Raw genomic sequence first — 20638 nt, forward strand, 5'->3', positions numbered from 1 at the left:
ATATCTTTTTGATACCTAATAGCCTATTTACCATCCAGAACCTTCAGATCCTCCCAAGCTAACAATCTTGTAGTTCCTTCCTTCCGTCTTATCATTCTCAGGGTAGTAGGCCCTTCCATCTGGAACACCCTCCCTCCACACTTGTGTTTACAGCACTTCTTACAGAACTTTAGAACTGGTCTCAAAACATTCCCCGATTGAGCTCCCTTAAAGACCTCAGCCTTGGTGGGCTTCGTTGGCTGTTCAGTGAGTGATGCCTGCTTTACAAAAGCTCTATCTTAATCTGTCCTATTCTTTGATATAGTTCCTTCCTAACTCTTCTATTCCTCTTAATCATATAACATAGCTGTAAACTACTCTGAAAATTCTTCTCTAGAGCAGTATTTCAAGCTTTACTATACCTGAAACCTGAGGTTTTCTTCTGACTGGTCAACCACTGAAGAGAAGTGTTGGGGAGCAATAATTTGTTGAGATCTTCTCCCCAGGCCTGTTCTCTATGGTGAGCTTTAGATGAAACAGCTCTGGGTATCCTTGAAACAGACAAGCTTCTCTACCAGGAAAGGCTTTGGTCCTTCCTCTTCTGAAAGGTTATTTGAAATTAAACCCGTTGATGGATGCTGATACTCAACATTTTATCTAATGGTGTAGGAAAGGTAAGGAAAGATTTCCCACAGCAGACCAGGTCTTTTAAAAACCCATAAAATCCTAAAAGGAACAGAATAAGATTTTTATTAATTTGAACACTTGTTTGCCTTGGGTGTAATACACAATCTGGCCTTATGGTTTGAAAATCAGAATATATTCATTTCAATTTTCACTTTCTTCTGTCATGGAGAAGGCAAGCATTAGTAATAAACATTAAGTCATATGTTAATGACATTAAGACAAGGGGAGTGGTTTTCCAATACTTCTGTATATAAGATCTGAGAATGCAGCTACATTTAAATACTATCAAATTGGGAGATGTTATTTTCAGACTTTTCTTATCATTCGAATGACTTCTTTTCTCCAACTATAAACAAGAATAATGAAAACTCTCGTCATTCACACATTGTGCCTCTGCTGTAAGTCTATCTTGCACTCATAAAATCTGCCTTTCCTTTTATATCTTGTCATATATCTTGTTTGGGGGTAAAGTAGCCTAACGATTAAGCAGCAGGCTGGAAACTGGAAGGCCCAGGTTCAGATTCAAAGGTGGTGCCTTGGGATGGCTGGGGATGGTGCTGGCAAGTGGCAACCTACCTGCCATGGGAACAGTCAAACTTGTTTACAGTTTGGTGATTGTATGCAGGGGAATGAATAACAACAATCTTCTTTGTTTAATAAGCTGTTTACAGAATTTAGAGAAAGGTCATAAGAAATTATAAAAATGCTAATTCAGCGGCTCTTTTGTTGCTGTTTTGCTGACCCCAGACTAGCCATTTTCTCTCCCTGTGCCTCAGTCACTGACTCTCTGTGCAATCCTGGGGGAGTCACTTTCTCTCCCTGTGCTTCAGTCACTGACTCTCCATGTGACCCTGGGGGAGTCACTGACTCTCTGTGTAATACTGGGGGAGTCACTTGCTCTCCGTGTATCTCAGTCACTGACTGTCCATTTGACCCTGGGGGAGTCACTTTCTCTCCCTGTGCTTCAGTCACCGACTGTTTTTGTGTAACCCTGGGGGAGTCACTTTCCTTTCTATGTGCCTCAGTCACTGGCTCTCCATGTGACCCTGGGGGAGTCACTTTCTCTCCCCATACCTCAGTCACTGACTCTCTGTGTAATCCTGGGGGAGTCACTTGCTCTCCGTGTATCTCAGTCACTGACTATCCATTTGACCCTGGGGGAGTCACTTTCTCTCCCTGTTTCTCACCTTCTGACTCTGTGACATTGGGCAGGTAATTTGCTTTCCCTGTGCCTCAGTTTGATGAACTTTAAATGGTACAATTAATAATCTAACTTCATCCCTGTAAAAGCTTTTCTTCAGTCTGGGCACCAGAAATATGCTGATAAGATCCACTCCCGAGATGTGAGTTTCTGTATATTTGTGGCACACTACATTGCAAAAGAACTTGTGATTGTCATTCTTTGCGACATAGCCTCAGATTTGAATATTTTATTAAAATATCATTCCAGACAGATTTAATGCTTGTTTGGGAACGGAGCTATATTTAAATGCTGTCAGCTTGAGAGATATTTTTGTCAAACTTTTCTTAATGCTTGAATGACTTTTTTTCTCCAACTAAAAACAAGAATAATGAAAACTCTCATTTCTTTCCCTGTGCCTCAGTCACTGACCTTTCTTTGTCCCTGGGAAATTCACTTTCTCACCCATTGCCTCAAGTCATTGACTCTCTGCATGACCCTGGGGGAGTCATAGTAGCGTGGAGGGGCATAATCGAACGTTGCCAGCGAAATAGATCGCCGGCGATCTATTTTGGCGGCGGCGCAACAGCTGGACGGAAACGTTTTATCAAAAAAGATGGCCGGCCATCTTTTTTTTTCGATAATACGGTTTAGCCCGGCCAAATGCCAGAGTTCGCCGGGTTTGAGATGGCCGGTTTAGTTTTTCAGCGATAATGGAAAAAAATGCCGGCCATCTCAAACCCGGCGAAATCCAAGGCATTTAGTCATGGGTGGAGCCAGCATTTGTAGTGCACTGGTCCCCCTGACATGCCAGGACACCAACCGGGCACCCTAGGGGGCACTTCTAAAAATGTTTAAAAAATACCCAAATAGCTCCCAGGTGCATAGCTCTCTTACCTTGGGTGCTGAGCCCCCCCAAATCCCCCCCAAACCCACTCCCCACAACTCTACACCATTACCATAGCCCTTATGGGTGAAGGGGGGCAGCTATATGTGGGTAGAGTGGGTGTTGGTGGGGTTTGGAGGGCTCAGCACCACAAGAGTAACAGGTAGGGGGGGATGGACCTGGGTCTGCCTGCCTGAAGTGCACTGCACCCATTAAAAACTGCTCCAGGGACTTGCATACTGCTGTCAGGGAGCTGGGTATGACAGTTGAGGCTGGCATACAGGCTGGTAAAAAAAGGTTTTTATTTTTTTAGTGTGGGAGGGGGTTGGTGACCACTGGGGGACTACGGGGAGGTCATCCTCCCATTCCCTCCGGTGGTCAGTTGGGGCACCTTTTTGAGGCTTGGTCGTGAAAATAAAAGGACCAAGTAAACATGGCGAAATACTGATTAACGCCGCCTTTTTTTTCCATTATCCGCGAAAGTCGGCCATCTGGTAGCCACGCCCATGCCCGCCCATGTCCTGCCTTCGCTACACCGCCGACACGCCCCTTGAACTTTCGCTGGCGAGGCCACAGGAAAGCGGCGATGCTGTCAAAAATGCTGCTTTTGACTATACCGATTTCGCCGCTTTTGAGAGATCACCAGCCATCTCCTGATTTATGCAGGACGTCAGATTCACAGAAACAGAAGCCTGCACAGCCTTCTACATGGAATGTTGCTAGTGGAATAGCAACATTCCATGTAGAATCTCCAATAGTATCTATTTTGTTACATTTGTACCCTGCGCTTTCCCACTCACGGCAGGCTCAATGCGGCAGGCAATGGAGGGTTAAGTGACTTGCCCAGAGTCACAAGGAGCTGCCTGTGCCTGAAGTGGAAATCAAACTCAGTTCCTCAGGACCAAAGTCCACCACCCTAACCACTAGGCCACTCCTCCACTGTTGCTACTATTTGAGATTCCACTAGCAACATTCCATGTAGAAGTCGGCCCTTGCAGATCACCAATGTGGCCGCGCAGGCTTCTGCTTCTGTGAGTCTGACGTCCTGCACGTACGTGCAGGACGTCAGACTCACAGAAACAGAAACCTGCGCAGCCTTCTACATGGAATGTTGCTAGTGGAATAGCAACATTCCATGTAGAATCTCCAATAGTATCTATTTATATTTTTGTTACATTTGTACCCTGCGCTTTCCCACTCATGGCAGGCTCAATGCGGCTTACATGGGGCAATGGAGGGTTAAGTGACTTGCCCAGAGTCACAAGGAGCTGCCTGTGCCTGAGGTGGGAATTGAACTCAGTTCCTCAGGACCAAAGTCCACCACCCTAACCACTAGGCCACTCCTCCACTCCAATATGGTAAAATTAGGGGACAAGACCTTTTTCGGTTATGTAAGTGACAGGGGGAAGAGACATAATAGCACTGTGAGACTCAAAGCTGAAGGGGAGGAACGTGTAGAAGATGATAAGGATAAAGCTGAACTGCTTAACAGTTAATTCTGTTCTGTGATCACGCATGAAAGGCCGTGCGTAAGACGGTAGAAAACAAATGCAAATGGGGACTGATTCGCTGAAGGCTGTGTTGGTGAGGAGCTATCTAAGCTAAAAGTAGACAAAGCGAAGGGGTCCGATGGGATACATCCGAGGGTGACCAAGGGAGCTGCGGTAAAAGGGGGCCTGCAGTGGCGTCCGCATGAGGATTCGCTGTGCATTGAGGCCCCTTTTACCACAGTGGGTAAAAGGTTGTTTTTCAGCTTTAAAAACCACCATGCAGGGTCGGCTTGGGCTGTCCAGACGATTCACCTTGCTTGCTGACATCGAAGGCAAAGTTATCTCAACTAGTCTCAAAGGTACTACAACAAACAGCTTTACATTATAGACTGTCTTGCACACCCCCCACCCCCGGGTGCAGCACGACACACACCCCCGGCGCATCAACACAGCCCCCCCCCCCTAGCACATCAACATACCCTGCATCAACACACGCTGCTGGAGGGGTGTTGGGAGCAGCCGCGCGGCTTTCGGCTCCGCTGGCTCCCTCTGTCCCCGGAACAGGAAGTAACCTGTTCCGGGGCAGAGGGAGCAGGGAAACAGTCACTTACTCTCTGTGTGACCCTGGGGGAGTCACTTTCTCTCCCTCTGTCTTACTTTCTGACTGTGACATTGGAAGGGTAATTTGCTTCCCCTGTGTCTGTAAATAGTACAATTAATAATATAACTTCACCCCTGTAAAAGCTTTTCTGCAGTTTAGGTATCAGAAATATGCCGATAATATCCACTCCTGAGAAGCTGGAACCTGTATATTTGCGTCACAAATTCTGTTGGCTGATGACACCACAGCTCTTGTGAATGTCATTGCAATACTGCCTCAGATTTTTTCAGTTTCTTCAAATATTATTCCGGAGAGACTGAATTGTCTCACTTGGAGATCAGCAGTTCATGAGCTCCTCAAAACCCTCCAGATCTTTACACACATCTTTGTTGAAGGTGTCCCAGTGAACAGTTGATTGTTAATGTTTTCATATCCCCAATTGGTGGTGTATTTTAATTCAACAAATGTATTTGGGCACTGAAAATGGATCATTGGTAAAAGCACTCATCAAGGGGGTCTCCCAGCTATCCACTTCTCCCTATTTATTTTATTTATTTATTGTACTTTGTTACATTTGTACCCCACATTTTCACACCTACTTGCAGGCTCAATGTGGCTTACATGGTACCGTAATGGCGTTCGCCAAGTCGGTTGATAACAAATACAAAGTTATATTGTGGTCTAGTGAGGTAGGTGTGTATCAGGCACACCTACCTCATTACCTAAAGTGATTTAGTGAATCACTTTTGATTTCTAGAATTTCACAAGGGGCTCCTGAAGGCCCCCCATCCAGCATGAAATAATTTTCACTACACTGTTTGTTACAATACTATATGGATCTTGTCCTGCACCCTTCTATAGGAGTACTGATCCAGAGCGATACACATCGGTAAATTCTCTAGAGGGAAGTAGAGTTTATGGGGGCTCTGTCCTAGAGATGATTGAATTATATATTATTGTTTGGTTGCAGTTCTGTCTCCGGTTATTTCTAACCTCCTACAGTTTGAAAGTATGATTTGGAGATATACTGGAAGGGAAAGCATTGCGTATTACGTTGGCTATGGATGTTGGTGCGGCCCTGGAGGCAGCGGGCGGCCAAGAGATGAGACTGACTGGTAGGTGACCTGATGGTTTAAGGTTTATCTATTGTATTTCTCTGTTTACCACCCTCCTCTCACCTACCCACACCCATCCTGTTAGAATATCAATGAAATGCTTTGATGTCCCCATGCATACCTCCTACCCACTCCCACCCTGTCAGACTGTCAAAGTAAGGCTTGGATGTCTCACTCATATATACTACTATCTGCTACCACATTTGCTTATTTCCGATCTGAGGAAGAAGGGCAACCTTCGAAAGCTAATCAAGAAATGTATTAAGTTATGTCCAATAAAAAAGGTATCATCTTATTTTCTTTTCCATGTTTTATTTTGTTTGATTTCTATTGATAACCTTATGAGTGGACTAACACGGCTACCACACTCCTCTCTACTGGTTTATTTAATATACTATTTTTCCTAAAAAAAAAACAGAATAACAAAGCGGGTACAATATTCATTGATGACAAAGAAATCTTCTACAGCTATCAAGTTTGATGTTGCAAGAATTTCCCCCACCGAACACAGAATGATAGGGATGGCTTTGTAATTGGTGCCCATACAGAGGCAGTTTAAGGCAACCTATTGCCTGAAGCAAGGGATGAAATGGCGTTTCCCACCACAGCACCCAAAAGAGCTCTGGTCAGACAGCAAGATGAGGGGGTCCCCTGACTCTAGAACACTGATCAGACAGCTGCCCTAAAATAATAATAATAATAATAATGCAACTTACCTTCCTATAATTAAAAGAATGAAAACTTCGCAATGCCTGGTTACGTTTAAATTCTGGCATTTATAATCTGCTTAACCGTCAAGTTCAAGGCAGAGAACAGTCACACATTTTATGCAGGTACCTTCTCTGTCCCTAGAGGGCTTACAATCTTGGTTGTTGTACCTGAGGCATGGAGGGTTAAATGATTTACCCAAGATCACAAGGAACTGCAGTGGGATTGAAGCCAGGATCAAAGGCCACTGCACTAACCATTAGGCCACTCCTCCGTTTAGAACACTCTGTAGCAGTTATATAGCCTAGGATGTAATATAAAAAATATCGACTCATGATGACCCTGCACACTGGATCTCATGGTGTTAGATATAAATGTATATTCTGCACCCACAGGAGCCCCCCCCCCCCCCCCACCTTTTGCCCAATAATTAGTGCAGAGGAGAACTAGGACATTTATCTACAGAAGTCACCATAGAAAAACAAAATTCTGATTCTGGTATCAGCTCAGTAAAAGCAACATAAACTTTCTCCAGTACTGGGTATGTTGCAGGAATTACCACTATTGTTAGCAGAATCTGTGGTACTTCAGGAGTTAAACACCACACACCAGAATGAGAGAAAAGTCTTCTTTATTTGCCAGCAAACAAAGTAGGACATCAGCTCTAGCTTTCTCTGTGTCCTGTCCTTCTGTGTCTCTCGTCTCTGCTCCTTCTCTAATGTAAGCTGCTTCTGCTCTCCTTTATATAGGGTCCTAAACCCTTCTAGCCCCCCTTTCTCACCAGATGGTAAAGAATAGATTGATTACCCTGTCTTGAACTAATTATCTCTACACATTTACTCAAAAATATCAGTTACATAGGTTTGAGATTTCCTAAACTGACCTATGACCTGGGGCCTCTCAAACTAGACAATGTGGCACCTATCTCCTGCATTTTATTATTATTCACATAATCAGATTCCCAGTTATAGCTTAACTTGAGCTGGGTTCATTGAGGGGCTAAGGGGCCAGTCTTGCTTAATGGCACACAGACATGGTTTGTTATTACTTTCAGGAGGCCAGTCCTACACTTAGCTATAATTCATCAAGGAGAAGAGAGTTGACTTTTCCTGAACTCTTTCACCTAGCTTCATACACAGAACTAGCTAGGACTGTGGATAATTCAAACCAGATGATGACCTCTTAAACTGCAGACAAATCTCACTTGAAAAGTCAGACACTGATGTAACACTGAATTGAAAAGATATTTTACATAGAAATAGAACTTATTAATTAAACAGAATAAAACATATTTTAAAATAAGCAGAAATCAGAATTCCTTATAAGACAAAATCTAACTCATCTAGAATTATTTAAATCTACTCTATCTCCTTCTAAACAGCGTTCAGTCTAATCTTTTAAAACAGCTTGCTTGCTAATCCCCTCGAGATTGTCCAGTCTGCCTTACTCAGAATGGCATCCAGATGTGGTAAATAATACCTATGAACAATCCATCACTCAAAAAGGGACAAAGAAAGTTTCATTTCTCACTGACCTTTCTAACCTCTAGTCTAGCAAAAGCTAGACATTTGAGCAATTAAAACCAGATGGCATTCTACCACTTTACAGGACTGCAAAGTTAAACAGAATCAACAAATTAATATAATTTCTCTATCCAGGCTGCCTCAGGTATACTGTGAAGTACTACAAAACACTAATGGTTAATGCACTGGGCTAATAACTGGGGAACAGACTTTGATTCTCATTGAAGCTCCTTGTGAGCCTGGGCAAGTCACTTAACCCTCCGTTGCCTCAGGTGTAAAACTTAGATTAGGGACAGAAAAAGTTCCTGAATATATAATAAATAAACTGCTTTGGTTGTATATCAAATGTCCTTACCCTTACCGTTCCTAAGTACCTAAACTCCTCAACTCTCTTCAGGTTCTCCTGTCCAGTTCTGACCATCACCCCTTCTAGTGGTAGTTTCAAATACAGTCTTACCTGACTTTCTCTCTCAATAATTTTCTTGCTTATTGCAGGTGTTGTCAACAGCATGACTGCTGCTATGGCTTACTTGAACGTATAGAATGCCATCCTAAACGAGAACCATATAGCTTCAAGATAGAAGGGAAGGATAATATTACCTGTAGTAAGTACAATGGTGTAGCATTACATGGAAGGATGTCATGGCTGGGACCACTGTGGGTGAATACCAGGTATCAAGGAGGCGCACCTTCATCTACAGCAATCTACTGTCTCTTCAGGTTGAGTTCTCCAGTACTCAGAAGCTACTAGGGCTTACAGCACGGGTGTTCCAGAAGACATTGGACATCAGGCAGGGTGGGAAGCAGGAAAAAACCAGAGTAGAATGGAATTCAAACAGCAGACTGGGGCAGAGTCCAGAAACAGGCAGAAGTCAAGGTAGGCAGAGCAGATTCATAGTCAATAAGCAGGTCTGTTACCAAACATTCAGCAGATAACAAGTCACTCAAAACTCTGACAAGAGACCTACTTAATAGGTACATAAGTACATAAGTAATGCCACACTGGGAAAAGACCAAGGGTCCATCGAGCCCAGAATCCTGTCCACGACAGCGGCCAATCCAGGCCAAGGGCACCTGGCGAGCTTCCCAAACGTACAAACATTCTATACATGTTATTCCCGGAATTGTGGATTTTTCCCAAGTCCATTTAGTAGCGGTCTATGGACTTGTCCTTTAGGAAACCGTCCAACCCCTTTTTAAACTCTGCTAAGCTAACCGCCTTCCCCACGTTCTCCGGCAACAAATTCCAGAGTTTAATTATGCGTTGGGTGAAGAAAGATTTTCTCCGATTTATTTTAAATTTACTACACTGTAGTTCTGGTTAGCCCTGTGGCTACATACTTTGCCTATATTCAGCACTGGCTGGTTAATTTTGAACTGGCCAAAGATAGGCCTGGTATTCACATGGCCAAACATGGCCGCCAAAGTCTGGAATATCGTTGATGCAGTGATCTGGCCTGGTGTAATGTTTCCCCCACTGAGATGTTCCCTTGCTCTTCTTTGTGATGAGTTATATCCTCTCTTGGGGAAATATCTTCAAATGGGTTAGTTTTGCACATTCTGGAATAGATTCGGTAAATGGCACTCAAAAAAACAGCACTGAAGTAATCCACGCGGAGCACCATTCTATACCCGATGCTCCAAGTTGGATGCTGTTTACAGAGCAGCACTTAGACCTGATTATCTCACCAAATTTTGCATGCGAGGATTTGCACCAACTGAACCCTGGTGTAAATCCTGGCACATAATTCAGACACGGATCCTCAGTACTTCCATAATACTGCATATATCTTTAGTGAATATCTCCCAAGCCTCCCCTGCCCCTCCCATTGCCACACCCCCTTTTGAGTTGCACACAATAGGGTTTATATGCAAATCTTTATAGAACGGTATTTACCAAGACGTGTGTGCCAAGCCCCAATTGTTGACAATTGACACCAATAATTGTGAGCACCCAATTATTGGTGCTAATTGGCTCATTAGTTGCACATGCATCTCAGGATAGCACATAATTTTGCACACAGAAATCTATATACCATTTATAGAATGCAGAGGTCTATGACAATACCGAACCTCACTCCTTGGATCTGCTCGTCTTTCACTGCTAACCCCTTTCACAGATGTACTCTCTTTGCATTTTCAGCACTGGATAATATCTACTACGCTTTTAGGGTAATTTTATAACTGCCCGTACTAGTGAAAGGTGTCCACGTGTACTCTTCACTCAGGATGTAGCAGGGTCTTCAATTAAAAGTTTTGGAAGTTTATTTTCACTTTGCAAATTATCCCAGGAAAACTATCATCATACATTTAAACCAGTTAATTGTATTACGGACTAGCACAGGCACCCTTCAGGCATACCATAATTTCAGCTCAGTACACAGTGTCCTTTCGCCCACAGAGCTCACTAATGTTCAGCAATGGCTAGATGGAAACCATTTCTTTACTAAAGCATGAAGTTTCCATATAACAGACTTCACGTAAGTTCACCTGCTTCTATTTTTTTGGTTTACAGAAGGAGAAACCCCGTGCCAGAAGCTGATCTGTGGATGTGATAGGAAAGCTACCCTGTGCTTTGAAAATGCTTACAGTACCTACAAGATGAAACATCGCTTCATCATCAATGCCCTGTGCGCAGGGCCCACTCCAAAATGTGGAGCCTAAGGTTTTGGCTATGTCCTCTCCCCCATCAGCCTTTCAAGGTCACCTTCCCTTCCAGCTAATGATAAAAGAAAAGGCATTCAATCATCTGTACTCCCACTCCTCGAAACAGAATCTCATAATTCTTCATTTCTCACCTTCCAATAAATAGAATTTGTCAATGACTCGTGTTAATAGAGTCATTATTTCCACTTTTGTGGAGAGCTTTAACTTTTTACCATTATTTCAATAGTTATCATGGTATATACATGCTCTCACATCAGTATGAACCAATTGTAAAAACTGAGACATTATCCAGACCAGAACACTGATTCACTGTAATTGTGCAATACTACAATGACATCTATCCATTTTTCTCCATTGACATGAAGCCCAGGACAAGTTTTGTGCGTGTGTGTATGTGGGGGGGGGGGGGGGGGGGGGGGAGATACTAGGAGGGAATGGCAGCTTCCTCCTGCTCCCTTTGGGCTTCCAGCTCAATTAGAACCAGTCTCAAATACTATTATGGTATAACGGATGTTTATGTGCTGATATGAGAGCCCTCCCTTCCATCTCTCACTAAACTGGCGGAAGAAGGGCTCACACCGTACACAAGTACACAAAACCTACAGCACAAGAGGCCAAATAGACCCGAAAACATTCTGGCAACTAATATATAATAGCAAATGGACAACATAAACGGACTCCATACATTAGCTCTCTAACTGGGACAAAAGATGCAGAAACATACTAGACAAAATAGCACCCATGCAAACAAGAACAACGCGAAGACACATCTCGATACCATGGTTCAACGACGAAATGAAAAAACTAAAAACACAATCCAGGAAACTCGAAAGAGCATGGAAAAAAATAAAAGACGAACACACACCCAACGCTTGGAAACAAACAGAAGGAAAATACAAATACGCAATAAGATAGGCCAAAAGGTCATATTACAGAACTAAAACAGGGCCAGACTATAAAGACACAAAGGAACTATATCAACTCGTAAAAACACTACTAGACACTACCTTGGTCACCTCAACCAACACAGACATCCCATCTACATACAAACTTGCTAATTACTTCAACGAAAAAAATTGCAAATCTACGTAAAACACTGATATCGAAAACTTCATCAACGGCCTGGACACAACCCCTGGAGAATACCCAGTGGACCAAATCTGGTCAAACTTTGCCCTCCTCCCCACCGATACAGTGTACCATGCAATCTATAAGTTCTCCAACACCCACTGCAAACTGGATACGTGCCCCAGCTACCTAATAAAATCCGCTCCCGACCTCACATCCCACCTAAACTACTTGCTCCAACAAGGCCTCTTCTCTAATAAAAATGGCAACATACTCATCCCAATTCCAAAAGACACCAAGAAAAAGACAAGTGAACTCACCAACTACCACCCAGTAGCATCTATTCCACTAGCAATTAAACTGATGGAAAGCATGGTAACCAAATAACTCAATGATTACCTAACAAATTCTCAATCTTACATGAATCACAATCAGGATTTCGCCCCCTCCATAGCACTGAAACAGTACTCATAACTCTCCTGGCCAAATTCAAGCAGGAAATAGCAACAGGTAAAAGCATTCTTCTCCTCCAATTCGACATGTCTAGTGCATTCGACATGGTAAGCCATAATATATTACTAAGACTCCTAGATTACTTCGGTATTGGTGGAAACAGACTTAGTTAGATCAAGGGTTTCCTAACCACCAGAACATACCAAGTGAAATCAAATTCAAACATTTCATCACCATGGAAAACCGAATGCGGAGTACCTCAAGGATCACCACTATCACCGACCCTCTTCAATTTAATGATGACACCACTAGCCAAGTCCTTATCCAACCAAGGCCTCAACCCATTCATCTATGCAGATGACGTCACAATATACATACCTTACAAACATGACCTGACAGAAATCTCCAACGAAATCAAGGTCAGCCTAAACATCATGGAATCATGGGCAAATGCATTTCAACTAAAACTCAACACAGATAAAACACACTGTCTCATCCTCTCATCCCAACACAATACGTACAAACCCACAAACACCCCAGACCACACCCTCCCTATCTCAGACAGCCTCAAAATCCTAGGCGTTACTATCGACCGTAACTTTACACTTGAGGTCCAAGTTAAGTCCACAACAAAGAAAATGTTTCTTCAATGTGGAAACTCAAACGTGTGAACCCATTCTTCCTGAGGGACACATTTCGTAATTTGATACAATCAATGGTACTAAGCCATGCAGACTACTGCAACGGAATCTATGCGGGATGTAAAGAACAACTTATAAAGAAACTTCAAACCGCTCAAAATACAGCAGCCAGGCTTATATTTGGAAAAACGCGATTCGAAAGCGCCAAACCCCTATGAGAAAAACTACACTGGCTGCCAATCAAAGAAGGTATTACTTTCAAAATCTGCACCATGGTCCACAAAATTATCTACGGAGAAGTCCCAGGGTACATGACAGACCTCATAGACCTACCAACAAGAAACACAATCAGATCAGCACGAACATACCTAAATCTCCACTACCCAAGCTGCAAAAGAATCAAATACAAGTCAACCTATGCTTACAGCTTCTCCTACATCAGCACACAACTGTGGAACGCACTACCAAAAGCCGTGAAAACAACGTACGATCACCTAAACTTCCAGAAATCACTAAAAACCAACCTGTTCGAAAAGACATACCCCACCGACCCAACCTAAATACCCAAACCTTGCAACACAAAACCAAACCCTGAAACAGACATTGTTTAAGTCCTCCTCGCTGAGAATCACCAATTGTCTATAACACATGAATCTTCTTCGACCATAACTCCTCTTTGTTTTCCTGCCGGAGATGGCAAACGCCTCTGTGGTACTATGTAAGCCACATTGAGCCTGCAAATTGGTGCGAAAATGTGGGATACAAATGTAACAGATAATAATAATCTAACCCAGCCATTGCAGAGAACAGGCCTCTGGGTGACAGGTACCACAATGACTGGTGTTGCACTACGGCTAGACTCCCTGTGCAAAGGGAGCTGTGAGAACTGTCTCCACTGCATACCTTTCTGCTACTAACCTGAGTAAGGGAAGCCAAGCTTCAATTTTTCTAAGTGGCAGTGCTCAGTAGAGCCAGTAAGGCACGACACCAGTCCCATAAACTACAAATTCAGATGAGGAAAAAATGCAAGATCATCTCATATCCTGTCCTGTATGGAAATACACTACTCCCTTGGTATAATATGGAACTTCAGAGCCATTGTATTGCCTTATAATGAAGGTCATGTTATACAGAAAGGCCCGTCTGTGACAATTGGACTGGGGTGTGGTACCTCTACATGTGTGATACAGTATATAGCATACCAAATTAGTGTAATTAGTTTAATTTGCATGTAGTTCACCAAATAAGTTTCTACCGCATGTTTCTTGTCTGCTGAGGTTATGAATAATAATATACATTAATGATTAAATTCATAGGGTGCATCATAGTTTATATTGTACATTCTTTAGTCAAACATCTACTATTGTTCTGTATGGAGCCCTGTAGGTAAAATTGTTTAACTGACCTACACATAACGGCATGTTTTAGTATGAAAAAAAGATGCAATGTTTAATTTTAAAATCATTTTAATGAATGCAAATTCATGAAGTGTTCATTTCATGTCAAAGTTTGTGATTTGCGACTGTCTTCATGGTGTATAATTGACACTTAGCAAACTGTAGAATGCTTCTCCACCTGCATACATTCAACGGCTTCTAAATCCCGAGTTTCAATCCATTTCAGAGCAATTTCTAGTGAAGGTACTGCCTCAGACGAAGTTGGAACAAAATTATCCACTTCAAGTAACTCGAGTGCCTCATCTTCGTATGAAGTCCACCAACAGAAAACGTCCACCAACTCACAAGTTGATGTGAATTGACAGACTTGATAATTTCAACATCTCTTAGCTCATGTGCAAGTGACAAATTTCTTCCCTTGCATCATCCCCACATATGCAGGATTTGAAGTTGTCAGGGGATACATCTACCCCAAGCCAAGATAAATTATTTGAAATTTCTCTCATCCATTCAATATCAGGTTTTTCCCAACTCCTCTTCAGAAAACCCGTTGAAATCATTTGTTTCATCTGAATCTTTTCCGTTTGAAGTCTCAGTTGAATTTCTCTGCTTCCGTTCACATCATGCGCCCCATCCAAGTCCATATCCTGGCTAATTATGCACATTTTCATTTGAGACCGCATTCTTCATTGATTTTGCGCAGATAATCCAGGCAATGCCAATTCAGCAACACCAGTTGCTCTGGAGAGGTCTGCTTATGTTTCGCCTTTATCGATGCACTCTATCACTCTTAGTTTCTCTTCCAAGGTATACAATTTTCTCTTCAACAAATCGCTTGCCATTTTTAAGAATCCTACTTTACGAGCAAAGAATGCTAACAATAAACCATCTGAGCCGAACTGTGTGACAACAAAAACCAAAACTTCTATGGAAAAATTTGGGAGCCGTACTTGCAACCATGTTATTATCTGAATTCACTTTACAATAGTGTTATGATGAGGGAGTGGTGTATATGACCCCCATCTGATCGTATGTGTGAAAGTTCCTCTCTAAAAACAGATTCTGTTGATTTTTGATTCATGTTATCTTTAATGATATTAAAAAGTGCATTGAAATGTTTGTGTATTGTCTGTTTCATGACAGTTCGTCTTATGTAACTCAGAGTGCTGGAAGAGTTCAGGCTCTGAGCAGAAATGCAGACTGAGGACGTAGCCAGATCAGAATGCGTAATGTATATTCCAACACATGGAAGCAGAAATGGTTTTATAAGTATTAACCCCAGGCAAGGAAAACAGGTGTCTGGGTGCTGCAGGTTTTTTTCTCAGAACATTTATTACAGCATATCTGAACTTTGTAAATCACATAATATAGAAGGTGAATCATCTTGAAACAATGTCAGCCTTAAATATAGCTGAGAATCCAAAACAGCGGGAATTTGGTTTCATCTGTTACTGCCTACACATGCATTTCCTATGCTAATATCACAACAGCTGCATCCACAGGGTTACATGAACATCAGTTCCCACCAGCAGCAGCAGTGTTTCCATGTATTAAAACTGTACACTAAAATATGTTATTTCTAATTTTCACTGCTACTACTACTACTACTATTTAGCATTTCTATAGCGCTACAAGGCGTACGCAGCGCTGCACAAACATAGAAGAAAGACAGTCCCTGCTCAAAGAGCTTACAATCTAATAGACAAAAAATAAATAAAGTAAGCAAATCAAATCAATTAATGTGAACGGGAAGGAAGAGAGGAGGGTAGGTGGAGGCGAGTGGTTACAAGTGGTTACGAGTCAAAAGCAATGTTAAAGAGGTGGGCTTTCAGTCTAGATTTAAAGGTGGCCAAGGATGGGGCAAGACGTAGGGGCTCAGGAAGTCTATTCCAGGCGTAGGGTGCAGCGAGACAGAAGGCGCGAAGTCTGGAGTTGGCAGTAGTGGAGAAGGGAACAGATAAGAAGGATTTATCCATGGAGCGGAGTGCACGGAGAGATAGTGGGGAGCAGCAGAGTGAGTACATTTATAGGTTAGTAGAAGTTTGAACAGGATACGAAAATGGATAGGGAGCCAGTGAAGGGTCTTGAGGAGAGGGGTAGTATGAGTAAAGCGACCCTGGCGGAAGATGAGACAGGCAGCAGAGTTTTGAACCGACTGGAGAGGGGAGAGGTGACTAAGTGGAAGGCCAGCAAGAAGCAGATTGCAGTAGTCTAAACGAGAGGTGACAAGGGTGTGGATGAGGGTTTTGGTAGAGTGCTTGGAAAGAAAGGGGCGGATTTTACGGATGTTGCTCCTCTGGCAACAACAGCATTCATTTACATTAGCATAACAGGACAATAAAGATGCATTACCAGTAATCCCCCATTTTTATTAAAATGTATTTCTTGAGTAGCAGCAGCTGAAACAGATGCTCTAGAAGGATGTCTTAAGTTTCACGTTTCTTTTGACATACTGCCTACAATGCAAAGTGTCTAAGCAGTTTACAAAGGGGGGTGTCCTGCACTAGCGGTGGTGGCTCTTTTGGCCACGTGCCAAGGCCCTTTTTATCGCAGGAAAATGGTTGTGCGGTACGTTTGCATTTGCCGTGTGGCCGTTGCAGACGAAGCACCTACCACCAAAGTGAGGTGACGGTAAGGGATCCCACGCTAACCTATCAGCACTCAGCGCTGTCCAATTACCACCGGGTAACTGCCTACAGTGTTAACGTTTCAAAAATTCCAGCAGCACCAGAAATGCCACATGCTAGAGGCAGAACTACTGCCAGCAGCCGCGTTGGGCCGCCGGTAATGCCGGGCTGCCCCATGGCAATCCTTTAGAAAAGGGGCCCCCTAAGTGCAATAGGAAGAGTATTACAAGTACATCCAGACAACCAACAGCCAGGTCTTCAGAGGGGAGGAAAAAAAAGAAAACAAAGGAAGAGGATACAGCTGTTAAAAGGCAGGAAACAGGAGGTGCTTTCATTAGAAGTCAAATTCCCTCCTTTTGTTTTTAAAATAAAAAAATAATTTCATTCACTTTCATTTCCCCCATCATAAAAACACCCCCTTCCGGACCCTCTCCACCCCTGCTCAACCTTCCCTAGCCTCTTACCCCGTCCATCATATGTTCATGAGCAGGTCTGATCTCTCATCCTGCATAAGAAATTGTGTCAATAGACTCAAAAGTTTTATTTCATGTGGCTTTCTCTTTTATTTTTAAAATGTTGCTCTATTTGAAATTTTAAAAACACAATGAAACAAAAAAGACAAAAAAAATGTAATATTTGTGCACATCCTCTGGCTTTAATTACATACTAGGTGTTTCACTGCCATTCAGCACCATACTGTGGACAGCTGATAATGCACACACAGCCCTTTTCAAAATTATCCATGAAGTCATTGTTAATAAGTGGCATGAGTCCTTCTTCATTTAATTTACACTAAGTAAATTTAAAACAAATCGGAGAAAATTCTTCATCACCCAACGCGTAATTAAACTCTGGAATTTGTTGCCGGAGAACGTGGTGAAGGCGGTTAGCTTGGCAGAGTTTAAAAAGGGGTTAGACGGTTTCCTAAAGGACAAGTACTAAATGGACTTGGGGAAAAATCCACAACTCCGGGAATAACATGTATAGAATGTTTGTACATTTGGGAAGCTTGCCAGGTGCCCTTGGCCTGGATTGGCCGCTGTCTTGGACAGGATGCTGGGCTCGATGGACCCTTGGTCTTTTCCCAGTGTGGTATTACTTATGTACTTATGTCCTCTACTTGGCTCACTTTTATTACATAGAGCAGTGATTTAACCTATTGTGATGTCATAGTGGTTCATTCCACCAATAAGAGCCAACCTCATTAGTGATGTCACAATGGCTTGATTGTATAGAATGGTTGTACGTTTGGGAAGCTCGCCAGGTGCCCTTGGCCTGGATTGGCCGCTGTCGTGGACAGGATGCTGGGCTCGATGGACCCTTGGTCTTTTCCCAGTGTGGCACTACTTATGTACTTCTGGTTTATATGAGATAATGGGAACAAAACAGGGCATGCTAGCTCACAGACCAGGTAAAAAAATGACAGTTGTATGCATAAATAAGAATTGCTCAGCTGACAGAGATACTCTAGGTCAGCTCTACAGACCTTGATAAGGAATTGGAAAGTGGCAAGTTCTACTTTTTACATGCCTGGCTTGAAAAAACAAACTATCAAACCATAGCACTAACTTGCTGCAGGGTTACCCTTAAACAGTTTCTGAGGAAGCCAGGCCAGCATCCACCTAATAACAGCAACAGGAGAAACAGGATCATACAGGGGCAGACTGACCATAAGGGCAACCAGACTCTCCCCCCCCTCCCCCCGCAAGCTACAGCCCTCCTGAGCCTCGGTGGGCCGTCCTCGATCCCCCCACTCTTTCCTGCCCAGCACCACTGTATTTTCAAAACGGTTGCTGAGACAAGACTGCCGAGACCTGCCAGACTACTGCATGAAGTCTTGACAGCCATTTTGAAAACATGGCAACGCCAGGCAGAGAAGCAGCAGCAGTGTGCAGATGAGGTGGGGCCCAAGCAGCACCTGGAGGGGCCCAATGACCCTCACTGCCCGTGGGCCCAGTACACTGTCAGTCCACCCCTGGAATCATAAATTGCTCTAGACCAGCACTCTCTCCCACCAAAAATAGCTGATACCATGCATCCACTCAGGGATACAGGATAACACAGGTAGGAGAACATTTCCACCACCATTGGCTCGACTCCACCACTAACAGCAGCTATCAGTATTCCCAGTTCCTCATTTTTCTGGGATGGGGTGTGGAAACAAACAAGGAAAAGGAGCATAATGAATGGTACAAGGTAAGAAAGCAGAGGGAGAGGAAACAAAAAGGCGTTAAACCAATGTTGCTCACTACAGGCCAACTGAAACTGAAGGCAAAGCCAAAACCAGCCCAGCCCCCAAACAGGAACAGCCTCCACTCCCTATTGGTGCTGTAGAATTTTGGGACCTTGTTCTCCCAGTCCAGAAAACTCCAGCTGTTTTTATTTGGCATTCAAATGTCCTCTCACCACTGTCCCTCTGTGACAATACGCGTTTTAGATACTGGCGATCTATGATCAGGGCTCTCTGTGGTGATTGTTGTCTTTACTTTTTTTTTTACTCTCAACTATGTTAAAATTGTTTTACATTTTTCTATGGTTGTATCTTCATTTTTACATATTTATGTGGGTATATGTTCATTTATTTATTGTCTTTTTTTAGGTGGTCCCCTTTTAACAATTATACATTTCACTATTTTTAATCCATTATAGTACTTGGGCACCAAGGATTAGAGATTTGCAAAAACGGGGTTCTAGTTTTTCAGACACGGAGAGTTATGGCCTAAAGTTAGAACAACTGTCTATCAACCTAATATTTTGTTGTTGATATTATTATATAGTGAAAGTAACTATAGACATATTTAAAGATAATGTTTATAATGCTTTTTTTTAGTTTTGTAGTCTGTAGGAAGCAAGGATGTGAGTCCATGGAGAACATCTATAGAATGGCAGTAGGTTAAGTTTGGATTACTAACAATGATTTGAGTGTTTGAGAATGAAAGACATCGTAAGGAGTTTGTTTGTTTTAGTGTTTTCAAGCATGGAGAGTTGTGACCTTATGGTTAACTAGCTGGTCTGTCAAGCTGACATTTTGGGTTCAAGGCCCACTGCTGAGTAGCATTATATATACACTGCTGGTCTAATTACCTATGCTTTAAATGAAAACAGTACTGTATGTTTAAAATGTCTTAAGGGGTTCTTTTACTAAGCTGCAGTAAAAGGGGGCCTGTGCTAGCAGCAGCTCCTGTTTTTCACACTTGCTGAGGCCCCACCCCTTTTACTGCAACGGGTAATAGGCTTCGAGGACCAAAAATGGCCGTGCGGTAAGTGAACCACTTGCCGAGCACCCATTTCAGGAGAGGAGTACTTACCATTGAGGTGGCGGTAAGGGCTCCCGCGCTAATCCAGCGGTAACCTGGCAGCACGCGGCACTGCCCGATTACCACCGGGTAAACTACCGCTGGGCTCCTGCAATAGCCCAGCGATAGTTCCGGATTAGCACGCGGCAAGTGTACTGCCGTGCACCAACGCTTTAGTAAAAGGGCCCCCCAAGCATTTTTTATTTATTTATTTGCTACATTTATATCCCACATACAGTGGTGGAAATAAGTATTTGATCCCTTGCTGATTTTGTAAGTTTGCCCACTGACAAAGACATGAGCAGCCCATAATTGAAGGG

General features: G+C 43.0%; 1 protein-coding gene across 2 annotated transcripts; it reads left to right on the top strand.

The window, feature by feature from the left end:
* Positions 1 to 970: 970 nt before the first annotated feature.
* LOC115456696 (group IIE secretory phospholipase A2-like) lies at positions 971 to 10994 on the top strand. Of its 2 annotated transcripts, none has more exons than XM_030185941.1 (4): positions 971 to 1064; positions 5794 to 5938; positions 8665 to 8774; positions 10685 to 10994. In XM_030185941.1, the coding sequence occupies exons 1-4, from the start codon at positions 1028 to 1030 to the stop codon at positions 10831 to 10833; spliced, it is 441 nt and encodes a 146-aa protein (XP_030041801.1). In that variant the 5' UTR covers positions 971 to 1027; the 3' UTR covers positions 10834 to 10994. The 2 variants fall into 2 exon arrangements, with proteins under 2 accessions (XP_030041801.1, XP_030041802.1); XM_030185942.1 differs by having other exon boundaries at positions 989 to 1064; positions 5826 to 5938.
* The last annotated feature ends 9644 nt before the right edge of the window (positions 10995 to 20638 follow it).

The sequence above is a fragment of the Microcaecilia unicolor genome, chromosome 13 (assembly GCF_901765095.1).
Source record: "Microcaecilia unicolor chromosome 13, aMicUni1.1, whole genome shotgun sequence".
In the NCBI taxonomy this organism is placed as follows: Eukaryota; Metazoa; Chordata; class Amphibia; order Gymnophiona; family Siphonopidae; genus Microcaecilia; species Microcaecilia unicolor.

Bases quoted from the DNA above. Each gene is read 5' to 3' on its own strand.
- LOC115456696 (XM_030185941.1), top strand. From the start codon at position 1,028: ATGAAAACTCTCGTCATTCACACATTGTGCCTCTGCT. The intron at 1,065-5,793 runs GTAAGTCTATCT...GTTTGGTTGCAG, and splicing joins TCACACATTGTGCCTCTGCT to TTCTGTCTCCGGTTATTTCT. The intron at 8,775-10,684 runs GTAAGTACAATG...TTTGGTTTACAG, and splicing joins GAAGGATAATATTACCTGTA to AAGGAGAAACCCCGTGCCAG.